This window comes from Magallana gigas, chromosome 6, assembly GCF_963853765.1.
Source record: "Magallana gigas chromosome 6, xbMagGiga1.1, whole genome shotgun sequence".
In the NCBI taxonomy this organism is placed as follows: domain Eukaryota; kingdom Metazoa; phylum Mollusca; class Bivalvia; order Ostreida; family Ostreidae; genus Magallana; species Magallana gigas.
In genome coordinates this window covers 46621488-46639532 of record NC_088858.1, presented here as the reverse complement: position 1 = coordinate 46639532, position 18045 = coordinate 46621488, and the positions used below count along the sequence as shown (strand labels likewise).

The window sequence follows — 18045 nt, the reverse complement described above, 5'->3', positions numbered from 1 at the left end:
CAACCTTCGCAATGCATTGTGGTACTCCGAGATATTGAGCAGCCAAAAAGAGTGTCCATGTTTTGAAATCGAACTATACAAACTATTGCTATGTCGAAACGAAAGAAGACGACTGCTCTGATTGATTCAGACAGTGACGATAGTGAAAGTGGCTCTAACCTTGACGAAGTAGGTTGAGCCTGTTGTTTTACTTACATATAGAAATGTGGATTATTAATTATTTCTCAGTCGTTTGAATGGAAGAGAAATTAGAAAACTAACCCCATTCCCCACTGTATCATGCTGTATGGATTAGTAATACACAAACATATATACTAAACAAACACACAGTGTATATAACATTTTTGGGGGTTATCTTAATATTTCAAAATACATGATGACTTTTTAAAAAATTATAAGTGTCTGCCAACGGTATGACACAAAATTCTAGTTTGCACATGACATAATTAATGAATGTATCTTAGTTTTATATTATTATATAATTTAGGTGGGTTAAAGCAACATTATCCCATAATCTTAATAGTAAAATTATGAACAAATCTGAAATAAACTTTTTTTTCAATGATATTTCATAATATCTTTGTTAAAATTGGGTGTATATCCGTGCTTAATAGATCTATTTTGGTAAAAACAATGAAAATTTATGTTAATTTTAAACAGTCATTCCAGAGACATAAATAATGGAGATTGGCAGCTGATCGAAATCCCGCGGTCCCTATTGTAAAGTGTTCCCAGTTTAAATCAGTATACCTTTCTAATAAACCATTATATTGAAATATAAACAGCTAAAACCTATTACCAAAACATTCAAAAGATTATATTTTCATGAGTTTATGTCATATAAACAATATTAAAAGAGGAGTTTTAGAAGGCAGTTAGCTACCCGTCGTCCGAGATTTCGCCGATGTTTTATAGCTTGCCAATATATTTTCTATAAATCTTATTTTTCAATTTTTTGTTTCAACAATGTCTAAAACCTATGCGCACTTTTCATTAAAACAATATACTTTTGGTTTAAGATCATTATCTCAGTTCACTAAAATGTAGTTCTCAAAGTAAGGTTAGTCCCATACCATTTAAACAACAAAACAGGCTAAGGGCGGAGTTGCTAATCTCTGTTATTCATGTCTCTGGTCATTCTCAAGAAAATTGATAACACTTATTTCTGTCTGACAAAAAAAAATATAAATATTCAAAATTTGTTCAGTCTCATTAATATTTTTTATTTATTGTAATATGTTCTTTACCTTTTCAAAATAAACTAAATTGAATAGAAGTGTCCGGATTGCTTTTAACACTCTTTCAAATGAAATGTCATATTAAAGGCATAGTTATTACAGTTACAGCCACTAGTAAATTATGTTCATTATTAAAATGAAAGAAAAAACCCTATTACATAACAAATTATGAAATTTAGATGGATTTTGCTAATATCAATTGATTATATAACACATTCTATTTGTAGAATGATATATCTATAAATATAAATTCCAAATTTAAGAACTCTCATTTATGTAAATGGAAAAACCTGTCTCATTTTGTAATTGGAAATGGATGTATTGGAGGTAATAAATATTTGTTAAAGTCAAAAATTGATGACTTTATTCTAGTAAGAATATATATTTACATGATATATATTTCATTTGTTATTTTATTTGTTATCAGTTATTTCATCAAATTGCTTATTAGAAAGAAAAATAACTTTTCCAATATTTAGCTGATAAATTCCTTACACCTAAAGGTCTGTAATTGTAAATGAAATGTACTTGAAAATACATGTATTTGTAAATGAAATGTACTTGTAAATATTTGTAGGATTTCAAGACGCTGGCAAAGAGAAATCGTCCAAATACCGAAACCAAGTCAGCATCCAAGCCAAAAACAGATTCAGAATCAGAGACCTCAGAAAGCGATGATGATGTAAATTTTTTAAAATAACTTATCTATAATTTTACAAATAATATGACGACTGCACAGGTATATGCTCATATGAGATTACCTTACTGGCTGAGGTTTTTAATTTACACTTATATTTAGATATCAAATACAAGGATGCAGCTTTATTGAGAAGATTTTGATCTGATTGAACAATTTGTTGTTAAATTCATCAAGTTTATTTTGACCTACCGGTTATTCCCATGGCAACAAATTTATGCAAAGGGACGAAGAAGCAATATAAAAGAGATATCATAAATATTTTATGAAATTCAGGAAGCTTATACTTGTATGTTGTATCTTTTAACTATTATTTTAGTGGAATTTTGGGAAAAAGGGAAGCAAGAAAAAGAAACCAAAGTCTTCCTCCAAAAAAGCCAAGCGAAAGGCAGCTGTGTCATCTGATGAAAGTGGAGCAGAGAGTGATAAGCATGTGTCTGAGCCAGAGGAAGGTACAAAACACTCGAATCAATCCGTAATTATAGCTTTAGGTTTCATTATTGAATACTGCCTGTATACAGTTGCCCATATTTAGAGTATAGAGGACAGATTGCTCATGAGCAAAAATGAAAAAAGAAAAAACCAAAAACAAATTTAGAAGTGATGCTGAGTCCTTTGCAAACAGTGATATTTTGAAGATCACTTTATGCATATGCTTTAAGAACAATTTTAAAGAAGTTAATGGCTGTTCAAACTGTGATACTGGAGATGGATTAAGTCACATATGTACATAGCTGCAAAACTGTAGCTCTCCGGGAAAACAAATATTGACAGACCGGAGAGCTACATGTACAGGGCCACCCATTGAAAAAATTGTATATATATTGCGCAGAAAAACGTGCGCTAGTTTTGGACTGATTTACCTTATTTATACACAAATTCTGTGAAAACAATTAGTACCATTAAATTCTTCATGCAATTTACTACTGATATCGCCTCTTTATTTGCCTCAGATTTTCTCCGAAACACGCTACCGACCTCGTAAAAATCAAGTATATTGAATTTACATCGAGATCGAGAGTCGCCATTTAAATTACATGTAAACAAAGTGCACCACATGAATTTACGGGACTGGTGATGGTGTTTAAAAGACTATCCGAGGCAAGTGAAGAGACGATATCAGTAGTAAATTGCACGAAGAATTTAATGGTACTAATTGTTTTCACAGAATTTGTGTATAAATAACTAATTAAAGGTAAATCAGTCCAAAACTAGCGCACGTTTTTCTGCGCAATAAATATACCGTATTTTTCGGGGCATAGGCCGGTATTTTTTTCCTCTGATGAGCGAGCCCCGGCCTATCCCCCGGGATCGGCTATTCTTAGACTCAAAGTTAAAAAAATTTAACAGTAAAATATAAAATCCACTGTTTTTATCTGTTGTACTGTTGTAGCAATTTATTATGAGGGTTGTTTTTTTTTCATCCGTTTGAACTATTGTTCGATAGTTGTCCAGTTGATAATTTTTGTAATGACATCGTGAGTAATAAAATGTACAGTACTGTACAAGGTATTTCTTTACAATCCCAATCAAAAGAATTTTTTCCCACGTTCGTGTATGAACCCTGGAAACTATTATTGCGTAGTAAAAAAGAAAACGAAACCGGGTAGAATGTAATATGACGGAATTTTGGCAAATTCTTCATGTCTGCATTCATAGGAATCACTGGTCTTGGGTGTAGAATAAATCAAATGCTATGTGTTTTTACAATTAATTTTCTGTTGGATGAAATAACGGTATTCTGGTGTCGTGTGTATATACAAAGGTGTGAAACCTGTGACTAAAACACAGCCTGGGGGCACGTAGCCTAGTGTACACCGTTACACTTCATTGCATTAACTGTGTTTTTAACATTTATTTACAACTTCTCTGCATAACGACAAGTCACTATTTAATTAATTAATGGAAAGAACACAAATTAAATATTTTATGTTTGGTATTTCGTTTTCTCATTCATATCGATTACGGGGGATAACTCTATTTGAATATGAAACCACGTGTTGAGCTAATGGACGCCATACCCCGTATTTACAAGTAGCTTTCAAAGTATAACTTGATTAAATGAGATTTAGCAATAAGGTATTAATAAAATATAAAAGGTTTGGTAAAATATTATATTTAGTTCTACCAGACAGAACCACGGAGGTTGGTGTTGCAATTAAATTTACACTATGTAAAATTACGATGCACAACGATACACCGACGAATACGGAAGAGACCAAACAGCCACAAAACACAGATTAATTTTTAAAAATTGCTTGAAATATATATGTTAAGCAAATTTAATAACTTTAATTACTCTTTTGACTTTCTACATCGATATTCTGAAAGTATATACTTAATACGATGACTTTCTTAATCAGCGGTCATACTTTCACTATAGTAATCATCGATTGAAAATCGGCTTATCCCCCAATTAGGCTAGTCTAAGGATTTTTCTTGAATTTTGTCTAAAAATTAGCAATTCGGCCTATGCCCCACATCGACATATGGCCCGAAAAATACGGTACAATTTTTTCAATGGGTGGCCCTGTAGCTCTCCAGTCTGTCAATATTTTTTTCCCCGGAGAGCTACAGTTCTGCAGCTAATATGTACAGTGATTATAAAACCTTATATAAGTTGACAATTGGGATTGTATAAAACTTGCGTACTGAATTCAGATTTTATTTGCTGTTTATAGTTAGACATGTTTAAATGGGATGAAAGGTTTTGGGATAACTTTGTTGGAAAAAAAAAAGGTACATTGATATATATCCAATAATGCATTTACTTTTCAAGGTGAAGTGTCTTCAAGTGAGGATGGCGGATCGTCAGGCTCAGAAGAAGAGTTTCATGATGGCTATGACGAAAACCTGATTGGGGATGCCGACGACAAAAAGCGCTTAGAACAGATGACAGAAAAAGAAAGGGAACAAGAGTTGTTCAACAGAATCGAAAGACGCCAGGCTCTTAAAATGAGGTTTGCATTTAGTGATTTTTGTGGAAGTTTTTACGTGCAACACTAAGGATACAGAGTGTAGATGAAATATCTGTGGTATCAGTTTATGGGATTCAAAATGACAAATGCCTTAATACATATACCATAAAGTCTTGCGTATAACACGTACCTGTGTATAATATGCACCCCCAAAGAACAAGGGACGTTATTAGCCGTATTTGGCCGCAAAATTTATCATATTTTCAACGTCTTACTTTTGTTTTTTGATGTGGTGCATTGTACTAAGTTCGATACTGGCTAAATTCTACAGGCACCAAAATGACGTCATTTTTCATTATGACGTCACTAGTGTACGCTAAACATGGAATGATGTCCAAAAATCGTTATAATATATAGAAATATGAATAATCTTTGCTGAAATTAAAACCTTTCACATGCATTAACCACTTTTATATTTAACTTACATGTACTTATTTTCTGTATCATAACAAATTCATATACTGAAAATGGTGACGGTTAATAACTGTGAACAATGTGAATTTTAGCAAAAAGGATTAGAAAATTGCACATTTGAACAACGTAATTCAAACAACGCGATCCAACACGGACAGTTACCTGGCGTAACACGCGGTTTTTACCGGTGAAAGAGGGTTTATCTTATAAAAATCTAAAATATTTTTTTGTATACGTAAGAGAAGCCAAAAGGAAAAAAGAAATAGAAATTGCAACCGAAAAATAAATAAATTGATAAATAAATAAATAGAAAATTACAACACACACACTATTTAGATGTAAACGATTATATAAAATTTTTACAGTGGATTTTTGTTGAGATCATAACAGAATCGCCGACATATTGAACTGATTGATCAAAGCACTAATAATTTCCTCTTTAAGTAAACAGTTTATGTTTAAGTCCATTTGTACCCGTCATATGTGATCGAAGAAGTTTAATCAATCGTAAAACCAGAACAGACGTTAGACATATTGTCATATTGTCTTCGTCTTCCGTGATCTTTTCTTACTTTCGACTAGTACCGATGGTCGGCCGATTAAATAGACAAGTTCGCAATTGCTGAATATTCACCTGTAACGCTTCAATTTATCGAGGAAAAGGGTTCCGCGCCTGACCGCCGCTTATATATCATGTATATTAACCGATAGCCGGTAAATGTTAAACCTAATCCTATACGGTTGATCGTCCGTGCATCAGCCGATTTGTCAAAATCGCCCCCAAAGACCAGTTGACCCTCGATCGTCAGTCGGCCGACATTTACGAAAATGCAAATGCCGAAATGTCGATCGACCGAGCGACGACAGACATAAGAACTGTCTTCCGAAGGTCGGAAGATGATCGAGAATTGCTCGATGGACTACTAGTATTGAACGACTGGTTTAACTGAAGAAATCGGCCACCGACGCAGAAAAAAAAAGTAACTTGGCCCGATGGACACAAAATTGGTCGGCCGACGAAAAATGAATACGACATCATCCAAGACAACGGCTGAAGAACTGCCGACTGTCACCCAATTAATCCCATTTTTAGCCCCCCCCCCCCCCCCAAAAAGTCCGCCGTTGCTCGTTTTTGGAAATGTGTCTCGGGTTTTACTCTATTCAGCGATATCAAATCTAAAATATGAATGAAAACAATTATACCTTCTCGATAAGAGCAATATATGCAGTTAATTTCAACTTATATTTTCTTTCTATAAAACATTTTTATATTTACTAGTATCTATTTTTTTTCCCTATAAAACATGCACATGTTTCATACACCTGATATTAAACAATCAAATGCTTTCTATGGTGATTCATGCGGTAATGAAGGTGGCGACATTGCAGAAAAAAATTACATTACCCGCGCGCGTTCTTTTTCTCTGCATTGATCGCTAATTTATTGTTTATATTTACATCTTTCTATCAACAAATTAATGAATTGGTTGAAAAAAGTCAGAAAAATTAACAAAATTATTGTTAGGTACATCAGTACGTTAGGTATAAGAAACAACCAAATCGTCTCATATTGGAATTTGATTCTGACATCACCATGATTAATTATTTCGTGTAGTCCGGGATTTTTCTTAGGTTGCTGAAGGTTTCAACCGATCGATAAACTATTTAGTAAGAACTGGATCGTTTATATTTCAGTTCTGTCAATTTCAACAGAGCTATGAATGTACAATCCATTTTCGTAATAGAATAGAGGGAATCATACTTGGTGGATGTAAAATTAATAATATATTCATTTACCTCTACTGGCTTTCGAGTATTTCTCTGCAGTACGGATTCCCTAACTATGTCGGGTTAGTTAATACGAAATTCTTATTCTAAACAAAGGGAATGGAAAGTTTGGAAATAAATACTAATACCAAAAAAAAAAAAATAAGAGAAATGTTTGGTTGTGTTTAAATCTAGTTAAGCCTGTCCGTCATGTTTATGACGCCGCGTTAAAGGCTTCGTAAAATGTCGACGTTTCGTTTTAAAAAGGCGCCGTGTTTAACGTAAAATGTATCATACTTACACTAAAGTTATATGAATAAATCATATACCATTGAGTTTTGTTTATTCTTGGCTTTTGAAAATGGTAGGTATCATTAGATTTTAAAACACGGCATTTTTTTGCCAATAACGTCCCTTGTTCTTTGGGTGTAAAATGCTGAAAAAAGTGCTGTTCCTATGAATAATAAGCAACCAAATAGCAAAGAATTTTCAACTGACATTTTTGAAAAGTCATTGATACAAATGTATGCATGTGTTAATAATGTAATTGAAATGCTAAAAGTAATAACATTTGCAGATCTAAACCAAATGATTTAAGGTAGCTCGCGGGTTTACCTGCTTGTGAGAAAACCTACCTTGAAAATTTGTCCACGTGATCCATAGGTTTTATAGTTTTATTTCTAAAATTTATTTAAGATTCGTCTTCGCGGTAATAATGTTATTGTGTTTCAAATACAGTGTCATTAATAAAATCAAGCAACGCCATTTCAATGAAATATATAGTAAAATGCACATTTTAACCGAGAAACGCATTACAAAACTATGCTCCAAACTTTTAAACAATTCAGACGAAACTAATCATACTCAACACAAAAACAGAGGAGATAATTATGAAATAATTCATAAAAAAATATCAGTATGTGTTCTCGGCCAATTCTTGGCAAAAAAACTTTAAAGATTTAAAAGATTTCTCAAAACCGTATATTTTCATTACGACGTTAGCCTGACGTCATCATTTCCTTACTTCTTAGAACACCAAAATTGAAATGCATTTATTGACAAGACTAGCTGTTTAACACATTTTAGAACATGTAAATGCTTATTAGACATTATTGTGAATGTTATCAAATGCAATTAATGTAAGGCTGTAAAGATACAGAAAATTGCTATTTTTGTTTTTATGAAACTCTGAGTCAATCAATGCAAAAATAAAATGCCAGGCAACTACTGACATTATAAGTAAGTAATCAAATAAAACAGTTATCTCAAGCCAAAAGAAATTTAAGAATTTAATCGGCAGTACAGATTACGGAAGTTATAATTGTAAAAAAAAAAAGCAAAGTTAATGCATACATTCTATTTTAAAACATGACTTTAAATGGAAGAGTTCTAACACACACTCATTCTTTATCTTTATAGAATAAAATGTGACAATGTATGTGACATCTTTAAATTTTCAGCACTTGATATTATAAATCTTTGTATAAACAGTCATAAACCGCATATAAGCTTTTTAAAATATTTTCTTTTATACTTCTAAATATCTCATTTGTCATTTTAAAATTATGAGTTTACTATGACGGTCGACTCTTTACGTCGATTCCTATTGTGACGTCAGCAAACCCGCGAGCTACGTTAATATATAAATTACGAGGGTTGTCCCAAAGTAGGGTAGACAAGTGGCATTATTCAATTAATCAAAGACGCAGGGAGATGAAATTTGTGCCACAAAGAGTTCAAGTAGTTTGCATTTAAATTATGTTTTGAAATCAAATTTTGTTTGAGATTAAATAAGTAAAATGAAAGCTTTCAAGATCATTAAATCGACATGTGCCGCAATGTCAAAAACGAAAAGTTAAAATCAACATAATGAAATTAAACCTGAGAGAAAAAATACTTTTCGAATGAAAAAGTTCAAAATAAAAAACACATTCAAATTCGTTAATATTTTTATCAATTACCCAGAAAATGTTTTAGCTATAACAAATTTTTAAAGATTTTATAGTGAGTTTTGTGACAAGCTAAATTGCTAACTGGTTATAAAATGATGCCATCAGCGTTTAAGGCGGTGCAGCGGCAACTGATAAAATTTTGAAAAGACCTTGAAACAAGCCCTTAGTGGCTTTTGAAGTAAATAAAATTAACAGAATTGCTTAGAATTGCATATTTATAATTAGTAGTCTAACAACATTAAAAATATTAGGACGATGATGATGACAATAAATGAAAATAAAAAAACCTGACCAATAGAAATGGACGTCAAAATGCTGAACAACACATTTAGGTAGGACGGACAATAGACAACATGTAGTACATGGCAAGTTTGGAGTTGACAAATTGTTTGTACACTGTACTCGGACAATATTTTAAAAAACAAAGCAAGAAATGTATATTGAATGTGCACTCAGTGTACATGTTCTAAGAAAACATGTTTTTCAAGACATTTTCAAATATAAAACATAAATGTTATCGTACATGTTGAGGAGGGTTTAGCAACAACATAAAGACTTGAAGTTTTCGACTTCGCACATTGCGTCAACAGGCAAAACTTGTTGTCACTAATTATTCATTTTCTTAAAAAATAAATAAAGTACAAATTTGAATTTTTCAGTATTGTTTGCCAAAGAGTCATTGGAGAAAACGTAAAAAGTCTAATGAAATTGCAGTGTTTTATTTTTTATTTTAATTGGTTTATTACTTGTTTAGGTTTGAAATAGAAAAGAAGCTAAAGCAACAAAAGAAAAAAGAACAAAAAAAGAAAGAGAAAGGTATGGTACCAACTGCACAAGAACTTAAAGATCTGAAATCAGCAAGTCAAAGAAGCATGGAAAGGAGAAAGAATATGGAGGAGAAGAAGGATAATAAGAAATTCTCTGCTCTAACAGACCTGATGAAGAAACGAGAGGAAAAAAAGAAAATTGGTCAGTTATTTTTATTGTTACCTTCATTCCCCCTTTTTTGAGGGAAATTTACACTAAGGTTTTGCTTTTTCTGTAACAGTGATTAACTATTTCAATTGAAATTTTTTCATGCAAGAAAACAGAGATTTAGAACTAAAATGTGCTGATTTAATAAAAAGGAGGATAATACAGGGGAAAATGTACATTACTGAAAATGATTGAGTTGTGCTCCTTTGAGGATCATGAGGGAACTCATATTTATGCTATGAACCATTCTTTTTAACCATTACATAAACGTACTATTAACTGATGTCATCGTTACATGGTACTCATTTTGGATGACCGTTTGATAACAGCTGAAGAACAAATCAAGAAACAGGAAGAAAAGCAAGACCAGAAAAAGAAGCTGCTGAAAACCAGTGACATATACTCTGATGACGATGATGATGAAGAGGAGGATCCAAAGTCTGAACCGGAAAAGGAGCGGGAGGAAGACTCAGGATCCGAATCAGAAAGCAGCAGTACTTCAAGGTCATCAGCCCGCTCCGACTCAGAGGGCGAGGAGTAAGTAGCCCATTTGTCTTTAGTTCTATTTAGCTGAGAAGAATGTAGATTTTAATAGTCACTGTATAGAAAAGTTCAGAAAAATTTTGAATTCTGATGACTTGTGCAGGTTGGCTTGAAATGTTAAAAATGACCAAAAATTCACTTTTAAATCTTCAGAAACATTAAATTTATGCTGATATAAAATAGAATTAAACTTTAAGAGTTGTTGTATAACATCTTTCAGTCTTTGATAAAAGTTGCATTAACTAAAAAATTTATTGCAGGTCATATGAATCCCGGAAACCAAAATTCATAACCTGTAAAGAAGATTTGTCCAAGATACGATTATCACGACACAAGTTAGAAAAGTAAGAAAATGTATGCATATGTTCATGTAGTGTTCTTGGTCTTTAAAAACAGGAGAAAACTGAGGTGGCAAGTTGATTTGTTTTGATTTGTTTTGCCTTGCTTATGGTACTCAAGCTAATTGCTAGTCTGATTTTAAAATGTCATGTCTTTGGAATAAGACTTTTAATGATTTCATGCTCAGATATTCCATAATGTTGTACTAGCCAGTTCTTCATGTTTATTGTTGTTTTTCCCCAATTTATAGATGGTGTCACATGCCATTTTTCAAGAAGACTGTCTGTGGTTGTTACGTCCGGATTGGCATTGGAAATCACGAGGGTCGAGCTGTGTATAGAGTAAGTTCCGATAGCTCCACGAACTGCACCACAAAACAAGCTGTAAAGTGATTTTACATTTCTAAGAGTTTATATCATTGCTCTTGATCAGATATGCTTATTCTGATCACATCAATTCCAGATAGCAGAAATCATCGATACAGTAGAAACTGCGAAAATCTATCAGCTTGGCACAACAAGAACCAATAAGGGACTTAAACTAAAGTGAGTTTAATTTATTGATTTTAATTCCTTAATCATTTCTTAAGTCTTCCACACGAAGTTTGGTTATTTTTTTGTTGTCCGTTTTTGTTTTAATCCTTTTTGAATGATTTTCTTTAAGGCCAATAATATATTTAATGATTTCAGGCATGGTCATTCAGAACGTGTTTATCGACTGGAGTTTGTTTCTAATCAAGATTTCACAGACTCAGAGTTTTTTAAGTGGCGAGAAGCAATGACTCTCGGGGATTTATCCCTCCCCACAGTGCAGGACATAGATAAGAAGGCCAGGTCTATTCAAGATGCACTGAATTACAAATTTAAAGAAAATGATATCGAAGAGGTATGCAATGTACATGTACAAGGGTAGAAGCTTCTTATACACTAGTAGTGTATACTGTAGATTCCTATTTGAATGCGAGGAATTAGTATCTGTGTAAAATTGCAAGCAACACATCTCGCAGATTTTGAAATCCCACTTTTATTTTTTGGACATATGTAAACTACATGAAACTATGATAAAAAACGATTTTATGTTCTCACGATTTGATGGAAAACGGCTGAATCATGGAATAAAGCACTCGTGTAAAATAAGGAATCTACAGTATCATGCTGGTATACATGTATAAGGTGAAACCATATCAGCACGTAGCAAAGCTATTGGAATATAAATAAGATAATAGAAAATACTCAAACCACCGTGTAAGTTTAGAGTAAATTACTATGTGTTATATGCATTGGACATGTAGGTACAATGTTCAAGATTGTTCCAAATTTAAGGAAATCATTCACAGTGATATCTTCAAGTACAACGGACTTGTTCATTTTTAATATTTTAATTTTTTTTCTTTATCTTATTTTCAGATTGTTGCAGAAAAGCAGAAGTTCAAAAAGAATCCTCATAATTACGCCATAAAGAAAACATTCTTACTCAAACAGAAAGTAAGAGATCAGTTTGTACTGAAAAAATGTGTTGTCCTTACCAAAAAAAGGGAATAAAGTGAATCCATTCACTTTTATGATATTTTATTTTATACGGGACAGGATCCTCTCTAGAAGATGCATTAAAACAATGTCTCTATCATTACTTTTCTGCTCACGTATATGAAATTAAATTTATAAGACATATTAAGAAAAGATATGCATGTTTTACCAAAAACATTATTTCTTATTAATTTTCAACAAAACTACTCAGTACATGTATATGCAATAGCTTGACTTTAGATTTACATGTAATTACATTTGTTATAATGTTAAAAAATGTTGTTGCAGGAAGTGGCTGATTTAGAGGGGGATACAGCAGCTCAGTATAAAATCTCCCAGGAATTGGAAGAGCTGGAAGAGCGGGCCAATGAATTAGACAGAAGGAGAACCAACAACATATCATCCATCAGGTAGGCCTACTCTGTCATGTACCAATGGTATTACATGTATATCACCTGCCAGGTGGGGCTCACCAGGTGTGTCAGGATGATTGGTTTACCTTGAATCCTAAAAAATTTTTTTAGATAGATGCCAATAAGAAGTGTTAATCTAGCAAAATTTATATGTACATTCTCTATTTTGAGGGAGGATCTCAGAATTCTTGCTTTACTCTCCTACTTTCCAGTACCAGTAATTTGTGATCGACAAGGATAATATTTGGTTATAGTGAAGGTCTGGAAACTTGTGAATTTACTCCATATTCTCTATAACTTACGTCCTTATAACGGTATTTAGGAATATGCAATATACATGTTCACTCGTTTTGATTTTGAATAGCTTATTGATGCATTGAATTCCTTATGGAACTAGATTTTTGTAATTTTTCAATTGATTTGTTCATCTGTAACTTTGCAAGGAAATGTATAGAAATATTGCTGAGGATAAAAGAAAAACTACGTTATTAATATATATGAATTTGCTACAGAGTGAGCTTACACTACATATAACTGTTTATGCCTCTAGATAGAATTTTTGCAGCAGTATGTTTTACTTTAAAAGGGGCATGGTCACGATTTTGGTCAAAAATTATTTGTCCGATTTTAAAGTTTACAAGGCTTCAGTAAGATATTTTTAATAGGCAACTAAAATTTGATTATCATCCATTGAGTTACAAGCGAGTTATAGAGCTTACAAATGTTTTCTATGTAAACAAAGCTTTCTTTACATTTTGAATGTTGAAGTGAAATTCCAGTTTTAGACATGAAATGATTGTATTAAACATTAGGAACTGTTTATTTATGCTTAAAATGAAAAAGAAGATAGACAAATCAGCTTGAAAAAGATTTTTTACTGGTATATTGAACCTACGTAAACAAAAACGGTGCACGAGCCTTGTTTACATGACAGAGAATTGTGAGCCTTGGATCTGGCTCAAAACTCTACGTCTGACTCTCAAATTTCACATGATCAGTAGAAATACATTCCTAAAGCATTGTAAACAATAAAAACAGTAAAATTGAATTTGACCAAAATCATGCCCCTTTAAGATTAAGCTCATATAAGTATATGGAGATCTGACCATTTTTGTGTTTGTCCTTTAGCTATATTAACCAAAGAAATCGACTGAGGAACCAAATTCTAGCAGAAGAGGCTTCAAAGAAAGAGTTTTTGGAGATGAAGAATGCGGTGGCTGACCCCTTCACCAGACGCTCCTGTCGTCCCACCCTTGTCACCAAGGCAAGAAACCCAGTCATTTCTCATTCAGTAAATCAAATCTGATTATTTTGGTGTTCGTTTACTTGGCCAGTTTGCAGTCTGTAATGGCTTCATTGTATGTGTAATGGCAAGTGAATCTGTCCAAAACCAGTTCATGCTCTAATATCGGTAGATTAGGTAAAGCTCTAATAAATGTGGACAAATCTTTTCTTTTAATCTCTTGCTTTCATTACTGCTTTGTTCAAATTTGTGATGTTCTCCAGCAGTGATACTATAATATCATTTTTGTCTCTTTGGCTCTAGGTCTTTCTTAATAAACTCGCTTTAATTTAAACCTATAGCTTCTTTACCTTTGATATAAAACAAAATACCCCCCCCCCCCCAAAAAAAAAATCATAATCGGGATTGTCTTGATCCTTCTAATAGATAAATGTAAAATAAAATTGAACTTGCCAAACATGATCATTCAATTCTCTTTAATGTCATTCTGTATTTTGTTAATATATTTTTATAGTTTAATAAACAGATAAACAGTACCGGTACATGTAATAAGAATTTATTTTGCTTTTGAGCAAGTATCATATAGAGGTTTGGTTATCTCTCTTTTTTCTGCAGAGAATCCTGCAGGCTATAGATTGTGTATGTAATTGAGGAATTTATATACAAACATTATTCTTGATCCATTTATATCAGTTTGTTTTGCATTTATTGTTTTGATAAAAATCCAGAGAGAACAAATAGCAGCATTTAGGGCAACCTCACATAACAAAAATCCAGATGTTCTTATGTGCAACCAAAACTCCTCTAGGCTCTACCTGTCTTAGAACACATCCCTGTATCATGAAAGAAATTTAACCACCCACTCAAATTTATTTATGTACCACCCTGGCTACAAAAAAATAAATAAATTATTATTTAAATGCTCACCTGCTCGTACTCTTTTTCACTGAATGTCCAACAAAAAGAAATTATATTGGTGTAGCCTCAAGTAAGATTTTTTCTTGCTGATAATTTTAAGTAAGTGTTTGGAGGAAATTTGCATCTTTAGCAATCCAGTGAGTGGTAATACTGGTAGTACCCCAGTAATAGTAATTGTAATATAATTATTATAGTTATCCAATGAGTGGTAATATAAATAGTAACACCTTTTTTTAAAATTCCAGGCCAGGGATCCAGAAATGGAAGCCAAAGCTCAAGAAAGGTTGGCAGAGAAGCGCAAACTGGATGAGGCCACTCGCAGGAAATCCTTGGTCAGTAATAGGAATAGGTGTATTTACATTGTCAAATTTACAGGGTCATCCCTTTACAAAAAGTGGGGCCTTTCCAGGTGGTCACCATTTCAATGACGTTCAATTTATTAGGATTTTGTAATCATTTCTAAGGATTATCTCATGATATGGGAATTAACAGTAGAACACAAGGCAATATATCTATGAACATGTATCATTTCAGGAGGAAATGGGAAATATAGACCAGAAGATGGAAAGTGATCAAAACCTGTATCCAAACCTTTTATCCAGCACCTCCCTGGATAAATCGGATAAGGGTGACAAGCGACGCTCCTCAGAAGACTTGTTCGCCGTTCATGATTTTAACATAGAAATTGATCTGGAGATGCCGGCCAGCAGTGAGTACAGGGGTTCTCTCCCACCATATACCACAGTTTTAAACTATTTTGATTGCCTTTGAAGTTAATCTAAAGAGCACAGATTTGTAAACTATTTTGATTGCCTTATATGCATATATAGAAACAAACAGTGTATCAATAACTTGATGCAATCACATACAATGTAAATGATGATTTGGTTATATTGGCTTGTAGATTTGTTTCTCAGTTTACATATCTCTCTGTGTCAATTAAGATCAAGGTCATGGCTTTATCTCATGGTTATGTTTCAGATCCGGCGATGGCAGCCAGTAGCAGGGGTCTCCAACCAATCAAAGAGGCCGCTCCTAAGCGATCCCTAAACCTGGCCGAGTACAAGAAGATGAAAGGACTTATCTAGGACATTGACGGGTTGAGTGAGAGTTATGAGAGAGAGAAAGAGAGAGAGAGAGAGAGAGTTGAGTTGAATTGTGTGGGTGTGTGTAAGAGGTAAAGTTGTGTTGGATGTTGTGTTTCAGTTCAGCTTCATGATCTTTTCTTTTGTTCTTTGTAGAACAGGTTGTTGTTTGTTGAATATCATCAGTGAAATTGACACTGGAGACTTTTGTTACAAAGTACTTACATTGATGTTAAAATTTGCAAGAGTATTTCATTTAAAAGTGAATTTCAAATCTATTTGTAATAAGAATGTACAATGTAGTTTAATTTGTAGTTGTTTTTCATCACAATTTTCCCAAAGTGTGCATAGAATGGTGAGAGCAGTATTATGTGAATTTGTAAGTTTAGAACAATATTTTTTCTACACAATCCTTTATATCTTTGTGTGGTTTGCTTTGAGATACATGTACATGTATATGTGTTAAGAGTGTACAGTTTTTCAATAAACATTTGTTTGAGTGATATACAGTTTAACACCACTGATATAAAACAATACTGTATAAAATGACATGTATTTTGTGTGTGTTATATAGAGAAACAAGGTGACACATTGCCATCACTCTATCATGTTTGTCATTCCTTACCTTTTTTATATAACAGGATACCTTGATGCATCTTGGAACACTTCGAATTTTCTTTTTTACAGATCCATAAAATGCTTGTAACAAATGTTCTTTGCATGAAGAAAGGGAATTAATTTGTGTCTCGGTGATGACTTAAAGTAAATTCTTTATATAGGTGTTTTCCAGACTAAAAAATATATTTTGTGTACAATAGATATACTTCTGTACATGTAAATTACATGTCACCTGACCATTTTAAATCAATGTAATTGTTGGTACAGTAAAAATAGACTTGGAAATCAATGACCAGATTCTGTTTTCCTACAAGACCTTTGTCCAGTGATATGAAAAGATCATGGCATATTGATGTATGTAATGTAGTGAATTTTTGTTGAATAAATTTTTTTTATACAAATGAATTAATGTTTGAATCTCTTTCTATAACCTAAAAATAAAAATCAGTGTCATAGGATTGCTAAGCTCTGTGCTTAACTAAGGCTAATTATTTTTGTGTTTGCACATTTCAAACTAACACAAATAAGTGAGTAGCAATAGCATCTAAATGTTTATAGCACAGTATTCAAGGCAATAGAATTCAAAGTGTATATACTGTATACAGGGCTATCTTTGCACTGTAATTTTCGCTCTTTTACACTTGCAAACAGTTTCGCACCATCTCGAATTCGCTCAAACACAGTTGTGATTAAATACCATAGAGAAAAATTCAGACATTGGAATTCGCCCAGTCTTAAAATTGCCTGATGAAACCAAGGACGAAAATAAAACGTGGGTGATGTGATATCAATGTGCACAACCATTTGATATTTATAATTCCATATATATATTTTTTTTTGTAAATAGTACATGTATGAAAAGTTATAGTATTCAAAATACCATAACACAGATAGGATGCTGAAAGGTTAAATTAATACTAGTTCTATTGACATCGCAACTGTTAAACTTTCTTAAAGTGCAATGTTGCAAGGGAAAAACCAAAGTTCTCGCTTGTGGCTGCTACAGTGGGCCCCTCCAATAACTGAGCTTACCCTATCCAATAACTGAGCTTACCCTAAGGATAGAACAGGTTTTGGTTCCTTACATTTGCAGACAATGCAGGAATTAAAAAAAAAAATGTAAATACACTTTACATGTATAAGAATTAAATCATTATTTGAATGCAATTGTGAGACTATATCTTAAAACAAGAGATGTTTGTGAAACACTTATGCCCCCCCCCCCCCCCCCCCCCCTTGGAAACATCCACAAAGAAAATGAACGTAAACTGCAAATATTAGGAATTTTTCTAACTCTTAATAATAAAAATTGCTCTATCATACCAAAATCGAAATTGAC

General features: G+C 32.8%; 1 protein-coding gene across 1 annotated transcript; it reads left to right on the top strand.

Annotated features, from left to right (window-relative positions):
- The first annotated feature begins 5 nt into the window (after positions 1-5).
- On the top strand, positions 6-17111 carry LOC105342792 (RNA polymerase-associated protein RTF1 homolog). The gene is made up of 16 exons (XM_011449847.4): positions 6-168; positions 1816-1920; positions 2255-2387; positions 4715-4895; positions 9801-10015; positions 10351-10558; positions 10825-10908; positions 11154-11244; positions 11366-11448; positions 11593-11788; positions 12310-12387; positions 12718-12839; positions 13971-14106; positions 15249-15335; positions 15538-15712; positions 15985-17111. The coding sequence occupies exons 1-16, from the start codon at positions 91-93 to the stop codon at positions 16089-16091; spliced, it is 2079 nt and encodes a 692-aa protein (XP_011448149.1). The 5' UTR covers positions 6-90; the 3' UTR covers positions 16092-17111.
- Positions 17112-18045: the final 934 nt, after the last annotated feature.